This window comes from Mytilus californianus, unplaced genomic scaffold, assembly GCF_021869535.1.
Source record: "Mytilus californianus isolate M0D057914Y unplaced genomic scaffold, xbMytCali1.0.p SCAF_1, whole genome shotgun sequence".
Classification (NCBI taxonomy): domain Eukaryota; kingdom Metazoa; phylum Mollusca; class Bivalvia; order Mytilida; family Mytilidae; genus Mytilus; species Mytilus californianus.
Genome location: NW_026262581.1, coordinates 85,690,394 through 85,705,687, shown reverse-complemented (window position 1 = coordinate 85,705,687; position 15,294 = coordinate 85,690,394). Strand labels below are relative to the sequence as shown.

Here is a 15,294-nt window from a genome sequence, read left to right as displayed (position 1 = left end):
ATATATTTCCCCTTCAAAAAATTTGTCGTCAACGTTAACATTGACTGACGTTTTCTTATGAAAATTACAAGAACAAAAATGGTGACCTAAGTTTTTATTGCATACAATAACATATGCTAATGTAACTCGATTCAAAATACAAGTGTGCCAAAAAAATTAAAATATCGGGAGATATGCCATTCGGTGTCGTGTTACCGTAATGAGTTTTAAGCGTTGAAAATCTTTATGGATACATTGAATTCGTTTCGTCTACGTTAGGGGAAATTCGCCTAATTGCGGACACTTTTTCAAATCCGGAAGTTTGGATACCGTCGAGGCCAATTGCGGACATACTGGTGGTTGCATTTGACAGGAGAGGATAGAGGGGTATCAAATGGACTATTTCCCGCGTTTTCAGGTCTCCTCTCTTGATTTGTAGATAGCAAACTCTTAAAACCCGCGGAAATGCCGAGTAGCGTAAATGCGGACAGGGGGAGTTAAAATACGGACACCTTGTCGTCAAATTGCGGACACTTATTTTTAAACATTTCTTGCTATTCAAAACGCAGGTATTATGCATATATAACATAAGCTCTCATGAATACCCCTCAGGAATACCCTTTCAGTGCATCTTAAAGCATGTTTGAGAATGGTTTTCTCGCATTAACTGGTAATACATGTGGAAAGGTGAGAAAAAATAAGATTTAAAAAGTTCATTAAATATCCTATACCACACCAATTATTAAATGATATAAGATGGTACTGACAACTTCCATCGGGATATTGTCTTCCAAGATGCATGCGTGCATATATACGAGATATAGTTGTGATAACTTTCAATTTCAAATCGTATGGCATTCATTGTAATGTGTTTTAATGTCCTAATCACTTAAAAATCCGTAGCCCTCACTCAAGAGCATAAGATGCCTTGAGGCGAGATTTTTTTATTTGCATTTTCCGATACTTATAAGATAATTTTATTAAGGCCCCGCCGAATGGCGGACTCCCTATAGTGATCAGTCTGTCCGTCCGTCCGTCCGTAACAAATTGTGTCCGCTCTATATCTAGAGAACCGTTATGATTTCAAAGTTTATATTGACATGTATATTAACCAACACCAGAGGGTGTGTCAAATTTATGTACAACTTCCTAGGTCAAAGGTCAAGGTCAAAAACTTTGGTTTTAGTTGACAACCCCATGTCCTATGGTAAAAATCGTTTCCGCTCTATATCTTGAGAACCGTTATGCTTTCAAAGTTTATACTTGACATGTATATAAACCAACACCAGAGGGTGTGTCATAATTTATGTACAACTTCCTAGGTCAAAGGTCAAGGTCAAAAACTTTGGTTTCAGCTGACAACCCCATGTCCAATGATATACACATTTTTTACCACACATTATTCACAGCGGGGCCCACAGAGATGGCTCCCATCTCAATGATATCTAGTTTATCCTCGGGTTTCTATGTACTCTTTGACAAACATGATTTTTTGCGGCCCATCCAACACCATGAACATCTGAAAACATTTTATGGAATGGGTAAAAAGGCTTAATTTTTAAGAATTGTTAAATCAAAAATGGGAAAACGCAAGGTGTGAGGGAACATGCAAATTTTGTAAATTGGAATGTTAAAAAAAAAATAAGAATATGGAAAAATAGACACCAAAAATTTTAAGGAATTATGGAAAAGTCAGTATTATGTTTAGTTTTATATGTATTGTCTATCATTTGTTGTTTCTAATGTATTGTTCTTTTGTTGGGCAATGTATGACAAATATATGTTGAAGAACCTAGCCCGTAATTATAAATTATGTAATTCATTGACCGCTCCCGACATGTGTAACTTCAAAGCATAGTTTAGCGGCGATCGATGTCTTTCAAAATTACTGCACTTTTCTTGTATCCCTGGTGCTTTCGACTTGAGAACCGTCGTACACAAGCATCGCACAAGTTGACACTCCGAGGCGGGTAGGGAGCAAAAAGGTGAACTTTGGTTTATTTTTATTAATAGTACCGCTTAAGTCGACGCTAGGGGCCGTCTTGACCTTGTAGGATATGAATGATTCGTTTATTGTTGAAGACCCTACTTCAACTGTCAAGATGAAGAACAGGAATAAAAGCCCTGTTCATTGATAACTTTTTATTTTTTTCTATGTATTGTGTGCGATTTTGTCCCATGTACATTTACTCTATATCCTTTTTTTTCTCTTATGAATACTGACCCATGTCACTCCTCAATGAAGGGTCTTGCTGGCTTAAGTCCAATATCTCGAAAATATAAAGTAAACAAAAAAATAAAAGGGAGCTTCCCCTAATGTTACTAAGTGTTGTGCTAAAATTTCTTTTAAAATCTGTCGGAGTTAATTTGAGTTATCCTACGACATAGAAAGTGTAGACGGACGGATGAAAAGACGGGCAGAGTGATTACTATAATAGGGCACCCGCCAAAAGTCGACAGGCCATAATAAAGACGTAGTGCTGGAGATTGTGGTCACGCATGATGATACGCTATTGGCGTTCGTTGCATTTCGTCACATATATACTTTTTTCTATATAATGCCTGTTCTCTGACCAATAATGACATCGGATTTTATCCGACTGGCGAAAGAATACCAGCGTGTGTAGAACATGCATACCTAGTTCTGTGCCTTAGATGAAATGTCCAAAACACAACAGGTTAACGTCGTTCAAATGAGAAAATTACCGAACCAAATATTGAAGATGCAGGTGATAGAGTTTCACCCGAGGAGGAGGATGAGGACGAGGAAGAGCTTATCAAAACTTTTTAGATATTAAATAGTTACATTTGAATTGTTATATGATTACAAAGCTTTTAGTTTATGATTATTTCATAACTAAAGAAAATAAGTTTTTGATTACCAAAGCAAATATTTAATGATTATGTGATTATGCTGGCAAAAATTTGGTGATTATGCGATTACTGGTATCTCCCCATGAGGGGCCTCGTTTGTTTTTCGATTTGCCACAGACGGATGGACAAACAGACAGACAGACGACTGGATGCACATAGTCGTTACTGTTGGACGCTCACAAAAGTCTAAAGAGGTCTTTAAAACCAATGTATTAGTTACATTATTTCTATCATGTGTTGAAAAGTTTTATGAAAACATTTCTTTCAAAAGAATATTCGTGATATCAATAATTTCATCTGTTTCTTCCGCAGTACGAATGTCCAACTCTTTACCTCTTATACTTGATTTTCTAGCAATAAACACAATGCTGCTGAATTCATTTCCCTTATCACTTTTCGCATAGTAGTATTGATACATATTCATGTTTTGATAAACGTATTAATTTCATAAATAAATAGCCAATAACATCATTGTCAAATAGCCACTCGTCTACGAGACATTGTTGCAATTTCATTCGGGTGATTGTTTTCTGTACATTTTATTTCATTCCATTTGCTTTCGCAAAATGTCCTAAACATGTAGACATTCTGTAAAGAAAGAGAAATAGATTGGCTTGCCATCCCGGGGATGATGTTTACAGTTTTTGACCTATTGAAGATGTGTGCAAGTTGCCAACTGGAGTGGAAATCAGACTTGTAAACGCATTATGTTCGTAATATGCAAAATGAAAGCAAATCAAATAAACCCAAATCAAAACTTTATTGATATAAATGTACCGGATTGAAACTAATAATGCTAGATTATAAGAGAGTTTTGTTTATTTCCGTCATCATGGTATTGATATATGCACCACTGCACGTGTTAGTTGTTCAAAATATCTTGTGTCCGCATTTCGGCTATCATATTTTTTTCGGTGGTGAAAATGCGGACACTTGCTTATTCCTGTTTTGTAATCAAAATTTAGACAAATCAGTAAAAATAATTAAAAGAAATGTTTCCTTGCATAAAATACGCAATGCCTATTGCTTTTCAACACATAAATTGCCATTCTTACATGAGCAACTGTGTATTGAATGTGACACGCTGACTTTGGACCTTTTTCAAAATTTTCCGGTTTTCAAACTTGTTGACATAAGCTATTTATAGCATGCAATTTCAATCACATGACATAAAAGTAAATCGTAAGCAATAGACATAATAACTTTATTGCAACAAAAAAGAGATTCAATAGTAAACACAACGCCTTATTTCTTATATCTATTTTATTTCAATTTTTCATAATTTTATTGAAAAGTGAGATATTCGTTTTCCGTCCGCATATCGGCGCTGTCCGCAATTAGGCGATTTTCCCCTATAGCGTAGAAACGTCTCTTCTGTCTATATCGTTCCCTGGTAATCTATGAGACGTATTTACACTTGTATGCAAATTTGTCCGCCATTACGTAAAATCACACAGGTTCCCGTAAACTTTGACATCATAATTCAAAATATTTGACGTCACAATTAAAAAGTGATTGTTGCCTGACGTCAAAAGGTGATTCGGAGTAGATCTAAGGTCATTCGGAGGCAAAATATAGCTAAATACCAAAAGTGTAAAATACGTTTATTGAAGGTAATGGAGGGCGAGCTGGACTCAGTGACAAAAAAAAAATTGAAAATAAGTCACTGAGGCCAGGGCTGGACTAATACAGCAACCTGAAGAGAAGAAGCCCAATTTTTTTTTCAAAAAGTTTACTTTCATAATCTATAAAATACCCAGAGAAATTGGACAAGGGCTACTGTGCTAGCTAATCTAATAGTTGATTTTTACAATAATAATGATTTTAAAATTCAAAATTATGTCACTTTCACTTATAATTTTAAGCATTATTTTTTTACAGAATTTTTGTAACTTTTTTGGTAAACTTTTCCTTTTTCTGTATGATATTTTCTAGGAAGTACTGTACTGTTCAACTGAGAAACATAGGCTTGAGTTAAAAGGCTTTTTTACTTTGAAGAAACTAAATTGTGACTCTTGGTCCCACTTGATTAAAATATAAAATATAAATGGTCAGTACTATTTTTGTTTTCAAAAAGATTATTTAAATTGTACACAGTATGTTTTATTGCATTAAACATTGTAAGAAATATTTAAAAAATCCATTAGGAGTGATCCCATATCCCATTATAAAAATTACAAACTGAAAGTAAATTTCATCAGCTAGAGCTATATATCAATTCAGCTATGTTTCTAGATCTAATTTTTACCAATTTTTTGTCTTTTAATTTATACCTGTAATCCTTCTCTGAAAAGTAGGGAAGTATCTCTTCTTAATATTTTAATAACATAGTTGTTAATCGACTTTCTTTTATTTTCTTTTTGATTTTTGTAAAATTAACTCCTTTTTATTCATTTTGGTGGGTTTTATTTTTGACTGGTGATAAGGGGAGATAACCACTTGCACAAATCGGCAAAAAAACCACCGCTTCGTGTTGAACATAACTTGACGTTTGCGTATCCAAAATTGTATTGCCTAGATATTAATATCGAGTGTTTGTCTTAATGAGATGCTTTATTTAATTTAAATTCAGCCCATCATTTTTAGTTTCCTCGAAAATATTTAGATTTTTCGATCATGAGCCTTCACAATTTTCACACAAACTTCAAGTTTGAAGATAAAATAAAGAATAAAGGACTTTGAGTTGATGTGTAAGTTTTGCCGAGTTAAAACTATGTATATTCAAGATTATTCTGATCAATAAGTTTTTACCATGACAGTGGTATTTTAGTGAGTAAAAGTGAGGTTTGTTTCATCCGTAGTTTTACTGAATTTTCACGGTCACGTGGCTCTATACACCTAATCGCTATTTATTCCATTCCGGATAAGTTCTAAAATTACACAACTTTTTCATCCAGTTGACGCTATCTGGGACCCTGTTTAAACAATGCACCATGCATGATACTTTTTAATGAGACCTGTTTAAAACATCGTAAATACTTCAAACACAATATTTTTTTGACTTTAATTTGAGTTTGGAAAAAGTGGATCATAATCTATCAAAGTTTCCTATTGATCGCTTTCTAAATTTTTCCCTCCCTCAGCTCGTTACTGATGACCTTTGTTTGCGGCCTGTTGACCCAAACAGGAAGTTGTCTAAATGACTGTTTTTTCCGGATTGGACTAAATAGCGATAAGGTGTATTGTTGCTGATAGACTTGGGGTCAAACCGTGACCTGCTTTCCAACTGTGGTTGCAAGGGGGGAAGGAAGAAAGACACTTCTTTGGCCATTACGCCGCAATTTGTTATCATTTTAATATAACAGAACGAAGTAGAATGCTAGTCGTACAGGTAAGTAAAAATTGATTGATTTGCTTATTTTTTTCATCCACTTCAGTAGTCCAAGATGTCTCAGATTTAGCCAGTCAAAAGGTAATCGGCGCTTGGTTGGGTAATGGCTTAATATATTATATCAAATATTATCGAATGCCGAATTTTTTCTATAGGTCCCGATTTGACCAGGTGCCGATTTGACTTGTGCCCGACGGAAATTACTCTGACGTCCAACGCCTGTGGGTCCAGCTTGTCCTGTGACTTGTAAAACAGCCATTGGAAGTGAGAGTTATCTCGGACCAGCACTTCGGTGACTTGATACCACAGCGGGATTATATATCTGATAACTTTAAATTCTAGACGGCAAATTGCAGGCTTTTAAATGGTTAGGCAATAATGATTAATGTCATTCGGGAGATCATCTCCCATGTCCTCGGGGGAGGGTGGCACTTCGACCCTTTCGTAGTAGCCAGTTGCGGATCCAGAACTTTTTTATAAAAGGGGGGGGGGGGGGGGGGGCATTGCCTTCGATGACAATAGAGGGGCCCGCTAAAGTCATGCTTCAGTGATTCCCTATATAATCAACCAATTTTTTTCACACGATAGGGGGACCCCCCCCCCCCCCCCCCCCCCCCTGGATCCGCCTATGGTAGCAGTGAAAATCTGAGACATACTTATCATGTCTTATGAGAGTTTTTATCGACCCTGACTGGCTAAATCTGAGACATCCAACCCCAACCTTTTATAGGGACTTTATAGATTTTGGAAATATGTACACTATCATGTTATATGCGTGATTATGCTGTTCCACGGAGAGATATATATAAATTTGACTAAGGACACTATGAGTCAAGCCACTCAAGGAACCATCGCTAAAAATAAGATGTTGCATGTGTGCTAATGAGACAACTCTCCACCGGACTTAGACAAAATACCATAGCAGTTAAAAAAATTAAAGGTCAGCAAACGGCCTTCAACAATGAGCAAAACTCGTACCGCATAGTCATCTATGAATAAGGGTAAATGTAAAATACTATATTTATTATGTTTTAAAAGAAAGGAACACATATCACTCAAATTTACCGACTTCAAATTAAATTTACTCTAATATATACTTATTGGTACTGTACAGGTATACCTAACAACAAAATTATTTTCATTTACCTGTGTTTAAAGTTATTGCAAATGGATGGTATTTTTGTTCGAGCATATTGTTTTTCTTTAATTGTTTAACATTTCTTACCGATATAACATGTTACTTTTATTATTCTTCCCTTAGTTTATTTATTTTGTATTGACATTGTGTCATAGGTCAAATTTATTTGTTCAATGTATGTTCAATGGTGTTAATATGTCCTTTGATTGAGTTAAGCTATTTCAGTTGATATTTTATAGTGTGTCTTTCTATGTTGTGATGTTACACTATTGTTTCGGAAAAAGGGTGAAGGTTTGGTACCATTAAAACGTTTAAACCCGCTGCATTTGTTTGCACCTGTCCTAAGTCAGGAATCTGATGTTCAGTAGTTGTCGTTTGTTGATGTGGTTCATAAGTGTTTCTCGTTTCTCGTTTTTTATATAGATTAGACCGTTGGTTTTCCCGTTTGAATGGTTTTACACTAGTTATTTTTTGGGGCCCTTTATAGCTTACTGTTCGGTGTGAGCCAAGGCTCCGTGTTGAAGACCGTACTGTGACCTATAATGGTTTACTTTTATAAATTTTGACTTGGATGGAGAGTTGTCTCATTGGCACTCATACCACATCTTCTTATATCTATTATATCTGACTTGGAGAAATTAATAATAATATGCTACATGGTTTAATGGGTCAAGCTAGTCCTACATATGTGCCTCCGTGTCATCTTTTCCTCATTGTTTTAAGGTGATATTTTCGTGTTTTTGCTCTTTTTTTTAATACGAAGCTCGGTGGAAGCATGATAATAAAAACAATACATCATGAGCGCAAAATGAATGAAAATAAAATACGAAAATTAAAGAAAATGTAAATATCGCCACACAAGTTTTGTGTTCTAAGACTAGGCTCATGAAAAAAACCAACACAAATTAAGATGTAAAACAAATCCATCCTTGGATGGGAATGAAATTTCACGAAAATTGCTAAATAGGATGTATTTCTCAAAAATAAAAAGAAACATTGGTGACATTGCACACTTTTCTCCTTTTGATATTGTACAGATCTGGGTGTTGTTCCATAAAAATCAATTGAATTAGTGGTTCAGATGTGCAGTCTTCACGCTTAACCACAAGTTCTACGGCATTGGCTTGTAAAATTGCTATCGGACTTGTACAATTCTTCTCTACAAGCCAACAGAATAAAACTAAAATTAAAAAAAAAAAATGAGCTTCTGGCTTGTGGACTCAAAAGTTAAGCGTGAAGGCTGTATGTGTTTTCAATAGTTTTTTTACGACTACACAGAAACATCAGGCATAGATTAGTATGGAAAACTTTAGTTAAGTATAGTTCAAATAAAGGTTTTCTTTGAATAATAAATTAATGCGTTTTCTTGTGGGGAAGGGGGCGCAAGTACGTATACCACATTTGTTATTAACCACGAGTGGTCATTTTCAACTTTGGGAGAAATCAATTTTTAACCGATTTAATACTACATCATACATGAATATTTACTTTCTGTTCAATAGTGTTGTGATGTTACAACGAAAATTTATTGTTGATTACCTTTCATATATTTGCAACATTTAATATGAAGAATATATAGACTCATTGGTTGCTTATGGCCAGATTATATTTTAAAGACCAGAGTGCCTAACTCGTAACTAACTCTGAATGTAAAACTAAAGGATGTTCGGGATGTATGCCAATTAAGAGACAAATATAAGTCCAAATTGGCATGGCTGAAGATGTAAACAACGAGATTTTCATTTTAAGCAATTTCTTCAAACATTTTTATCGGTCAGAATATGTATGCGTATGTTAAAACTGTATTGGATTTCTCGTTTCATCATTTTTCAAGAAGTGGCTGTACCTTTCCGGTTACTATCCATGTGTTGTGTATTATGTATCGTAACACTTTATAGTTATTATTGATGCGCAATGATAAGAAACACGGTATTGGCAGTATTTGGCCACAGCTTTATTATAAAATTATAAACACATATAACTAGGTAAACAGTTAAGATATATATATGTATATAGTAAATAGATATTTGAATTAACGTAGTCACCTTTCATATTGGCAAACTACGACACGATAACTAGATAAATAAATAGATAAATAATTAAGATATATATATAGTAAATAGATAATTAATTAAACGTAGTCACCTTTCATATTGGCAGACTACAAAAAGATAACTAGATAGATAGATAGATAACTAGATAACTAATTCTTTACAATAAATTAAGCATCCAATTAAATGAATCCTGGGAAACAGAGATTCGTAAATTTTTGTGTGGTGGTCCTGGGATACAGAGACCCACAATATCAAATGTTTTGGATGCTAAATGAAATATGACGCCAAATGACGCATATTTAAAGGAAACTCAGCGAAATGTGCCAAATTGACCAAGACAGTCATAAATGACTGTCGGGTCAACCGCCATTAGACAACTGATTATTTTAATGAATTCTCTTAGTCCAAGGACCATAGTTTGCACAAAATCATCAGACCGGAACACAATTCGAACCTGATCTGTAACTTGTCACGATAAAACTATATACCAATTATCAAATCAACGTCTTCAAGTATGACGAAAAAATGTGTGGAAAACTAATAATTTGTGTGTATTTGACTACAACTCTGCACAAAATCATCAGACCGGAACAACATTCATACTTGGTCTGTAACTTATCATGATAAAACAATACACCAAATATCAAATCGATATCTTCAAGCACCAAAAAGAAAAATGTAGAAGACTGATTTGCCGGATTGACAGGTGGACAGACAGACAGACGAACATAGTGAGAACCTTAGGCCCCCTTAAACTCAATCGGTAGGGGACTTATAACAAAGCAATTGACCAGCGACAGGTCTAAACTTGTAAATAGTAAGTTATTACGTTTAAGCAAAAATAGGATAAGCATCTCTAGGCCGCTCATCAATAACGTGTGTGGTTCCTTCGAAGCACAGGTCAGTCTTAGATAAAATTAAATGGATTTCAATAATATATATATTTTTCTTGATACCTGGCGAGATGACAATATTATTTGTAATTTAGTTCATTTATTAGAATATGTTTTTTTTTTTTTAGTATTAATCACTAGCGTAGAGATCGTTTGTACACTATTTTCAATTGCAAGTTACTTTTACAAACTTGATCACCAAAAGTTTTAATCTTTGAAAAGATTATCGTCTGCAAATCGTTGACATGAATTTACAATTTCAGAGAGTTAACGGTTTCCTTACATTTACTATATATCATTTCTAAGGTCAAGAAAAGTTCAAATCGTAATCGGCATCGCAGCTTGTAGATACATTACGTTAGGAATTTATTATCTCAAACTGTAACATATCTCATTAGAAAGATTTTGTATTCGAAAGAGAAACATCGAAATGTGTGTTAAATAATGTGAACAGTTGTACAAGGACTATCAAGTATATATTGTAAACATTAAACGTAGATAACATAATATCGTTTTAATGACAGCCAAATCGATTGAGGATATAATAATACTGCTATATTAACACAATTGTCCAATGCCTAGTCCCAAACCGTCGAACTTTATATCAACCTTAATTCCACTGCAAAAATATCTCAGCAACAATATATATACTCAAGTTCAATTTCTTTATTTGTTATTTTTGTATGAGGCAAAACTGGTTAAATAACAAGTTTCCCCTGTTCAAATGACACTTTTTGCTGGTCATTATCAATTATAGAGTTGTTCCTAACTCGCCCGTTTGATTTTTTTTTTTTTATTTTAAGTACTGACTAACATCTTAATTAAGACTAGGAGAGTAACTAGTTGTTTGCGTGAGATTGGAATGATCTTTACCGATTGCATTACCTGGTCGATATACTACATCAAAAGAACAATTATCCTCCTGAAGTTGGGGGATCGTTAGATGCTGGTACTGATCCTGGTTAAAGTTATGTTTCCTCTTGTCTTGATGCAGCTTCTAATGTTGCAGTGGCTTTCCATCTTTTTGATGACCTTCTTGTATTCATCTTAGTGCCAAACAACTATAAGATTAAATTGAACAACCAAAACAGAATATTGCTTTGTACTATAAATAAAGAATTTGTCAATTAGCGACCTTTAAAAGTTCATTGACGCCTATAAGCAACCAGTTTAACATTCATCTGTCAGGAATGAAATATTTGTGTTTACGTGAAGTGATACCGTTGCACAAATGTCGGTCAGCTTCCGACAATAAAATATTCTGGGTTACACGAGCGAGGAGGCTGATTAAACAATCTGTACCGAATGACGATGCTGTTAAAAATAGCGCAAGTGAGGTGATATGTGCTAATTTATATTATAAAATCGGTCAAAGTAATTAAACGGACACAGTGGTAATTTAACAGAATACTAGACGATATTTAAAACACATGTACTATATACAACTATCTACAATGATGATAATAACATCTAGAATGATGATTATAACATCTAGAATGATGATAAAAACATTTATAATGATAGTAATAACCTGAGGTAATAACATCTATACTGATAATAAGACAGCTAACACATTGTTGCGATTGCATATATAATGATGCTTACAGTTAAGGTTATGGTGATGCAAACATGAAGAGATAAAAATAGTTATGTTGAACATGCGTAACCTTCAATTAGCGCCGGAATGAAATGTGCAGATCGGTGTCAAGCGTTGAGATGAAATGGAATAAAACGTGTATATCTCTATGTTACAGTACATAAAAAAAAATTAATAGCTCAATTCTTATACATAAACACCGATCGCTACCTCCGGATAGTAAAAGTATTATAACATGTAAAAATAAGCAAAATAAGCAATAAATTGAAATTAACTTGTTATAAAACACTGATATTCTATTAAATATCCCACAATTGTTGCGGGAGACTAACTCTAATTATACCACCTGAGTTCCAATTGTAGAAAAGTGGTACCAAAACCTGCACATTGTGGATCCTATATCTTTTTAATCACCAAAATAATTTTCTTTAAATCTTTAAATCACCAAATAATATTCCGTCTGTTTCTTTCAAATGTCGGAATGAAAAAGATCGCGTGCGCAGTCATATTGCGCATTGACAAACATACATCTGATAGCCTACATTTAATAGAGGTGAAACAGCTAATAACACAAGTAATCTATGCTTACACTAATAACCGAATTTATGCTGAATCATAAATTCTATTATTGGACAGGTTGAACTTAGACAACGAAACATCCAAACAGCACCAGATCATTTGAGATTCCAGCTGATTTCAGATTAGATAAATGATAAAAGAAAGTTAGAAAGCTCCAGTTCGTGTAACTGATTTGATTAAATGTTTAACAAATATTGAATTACTAAAATACAGAAAAAAATGATTCAAGTTTAATGATTGTAATAAAGAAATGTAAATTGTGCTAATGAAATGAAAGTAGATCCTAACATGATGTACTGAATCATGGAAAGATGTATACAGAGAGTCCAGAGATACTGACAATATACAGTACGTACAGATCAAAGAGAATGTGCACCAGTATCGATAATAGAAATAATTTTTTTTATAGATATTGCATGGTTATAAACGTGGTAAATGTATTATTTATTGTATACAGGCAATTGCGGAAAAAAGATCTCCTTATTTTATATATTGAATGCCAATTTATACTTTAATCAAAAATGGGGTTTGTCATAGACACAAAATTGTAATGCAGGTTTACATATAACATACCTCATATTTAGCATCTTAATAAAGTACAGTCACCAATCCATTTGTAGAGTGTATGTCCTGGATGACTTAATCAGTCATTCCCAAGGTTGATGGTCATTGGGCAAAGACCAGTAAAAATTGGTTTAATTAATTTGATTGAAATGCCTTACACAACAAATTAAAATGAGCAATTAAATTTTTAATTTTTAATCATAAGCATATCAGACTGTAAAATTGTAAAATCAGACCACAATAACATCACATGTATACATACTGACTATGCGGTATGGGCTTTGCTCATAGTTGAAGGCCGTATGGTGACCTATAGTTGTTAATTTCTGTGTCCTATGGTCTCGTGTGGAGAGTTGTCTCATTGGCAATCATACCACATCTTCTTTTTTATATGTCTTACATAATGGTAATCAAAGTTAGAAAAATAACATTAAAGTTGGCCAATTGTTGGAAAACTTAGTACATGGACATAGTTTTATAAATATCAAATTGTTGACATCGGCATTCACATGGTGAACTAGCACTTTACAAATCATACTCAGTATGTTGGTCAAGTATATATTTCACACTCTGACCCATGATTTCTCATTCTCAATTAAACTAGCCACAGTGACTGGACATGAACAAGGACAAAAATATCATCTTCCCGGCATTCATCAGTAGTTTTTTTTTTTATGTTTCCTAGTTTACTGGATTGTTTTCATATGCATTCAACACACATCAAAACCTTAGGAAATGTACTGGGTGTTATATTGGTGGATTAATACTAAAATCCAGTTGATTAGGAAGCAGCATTTAAATTTGTATGACATCATGAAAAAAGGTATGTCTGAATGGTTGTGATGCCAGAATCCCCATATTTTGGGATGCCAGCATCCGGATATGTTGGGATGCCAGCATCCGGATATGTTGGGATGCCAACATCTGGATATTTTGGGATGCGAGCATCCCGATATGTTGGGATGCCAGCATCCGGATATTTTGGGATGCCACCATCCGGATATGTTGGGATGCCAGCATCCGGATATGTTGGGATGCCAGCATCCGGATATGTTGGGATGCCAACATCTGGATATTTTGGGATGCGAGCATCCCGATATGTTGGGATGCCAGCATCTGGATATGTTGGGATGCCAGCATCCGGATATGTTGGGATGCCAGCATCCGGATATGTTGGGATGCCAACATCCGGATATGTTGGGATGCCAGCATCCCGATATGTTGGGATGCCAGCATCCAGATATGTTGGGATGCCAGCATCCGGATATTTTGGGATGCCAGCATCCCGATATGTTGGGATGCCAGCATCCGGATATGTTGGGATGCCAGCATCCGGATATGTTGGGATGCCAGCATCCGGATATGTTTGGATGCCAGCATCCCCTTATACTGGGATGCCAGAATCCCAATATTTTGGGATGCTAGCATCCAAACTGATGTGATGTCATCATTCCAATGTGATGGGAAGTCAGCATTTAAAATTAATTGAAAGCCAACATCCAAACGTTGAGGTATTCAATATGAAATTAAAAGAATTACATCAGCATCTATCAACGGTGAAGATGCAATTTTAATTTTTTTCTTCATTATCTGCAGACACTTTTTTGAAATATGCTATAAACAGAAATAAGAAGTGCTTTTTATACAAAACAATTTCACAACTACAAAAGTTATTAATATAATCAAGAGAGCATCCATAATCTTTGAGAACCAATAAAATCCATTATGCAGCATCTGATATTCATAGAAATAAATGAATCAGTATGATTTTTTGTAAAATGAGCATATGTTGATACTAAAACAAATGCAATATAGTAGAAATATTCCGAATATGGAACATGGCCGTAACATTTTCTCTGGACATTGAAAAATTTAGTAGAATACAACATAATTTTACCTTAAAAATTCAAAAATTGTCAAAAAATTCTGTGATGGCAAATGGGAATTACAAATTTTAGTTGAGAACCCATTATTGGTCCGTTAGGATTTTTTTCCTTGGTTAACGCTTCCATATAGACCATGTTACTGTGATCCATTCATGCGCGATACACATGCATGTAATCCAATAAACAAGTGTCATGAACATTTTCTTCTGATATGGCTGTACCAAGTCAGGAATATAACAGTTGTTATCCAATCGTTTCGTTTGTTGATATAGTCCAGCATTTGGTTTTGTCAGGACTTTTTGGACTTCCCCTCTTTTGAATTAACGTTGGAGTTTGGTATTTGTTTTAATAGTTTTGTTCGTAGTTATATTTAATTTATATCCGAATTTGGAGTCTTCA

The 15,294-nt window shown here is 34.4% G+C and overlaps 2 protein-coding genes and 1 long non-coding RNA gene across 3 annotated transcripts in view; 2 read left to right on the top strand and 1 right to left on the bottom strand.

Moving 5' to 3' along the window:
* The window catches only part of LOC127725503 (zinc finger E-box-binding homeobox 1-like), a 256,029-nt gene that overhangs the window by 35,115 nt on the left and 205,620 nt on the right, over positions 1-15,294 (top strand). The window lies entirely within an intron of this gene.
* Positions 9,255-12,507, bottom strand: LOC127725660 (uncharacterized). Its single transcript, XR_007993093.1, has 2 exons — positions 12,213-12,507; positions 9,255-11,330 (listed from the first exon to the last, which is right to left on the bottom strand). It is a non-coding gene; the product is annotated as an uncharacterized LOC127725660 (long non-coding RNA).
* Positions 13,876-14,617, top strand: LOC127738222 (small proline-rich protein 3-like). The gene is made up of 2 exons (XM_052249402.1): positions 13,876-14,229; positions 14,606-14,617. The coding sequence occupies exons 1-2, from the start codon at positions 13,876-13,878 to the stop codon at positions 14,615-14,617; spliced, it is 366 nt and encodes a 121-aa protein (XP_052105362.1).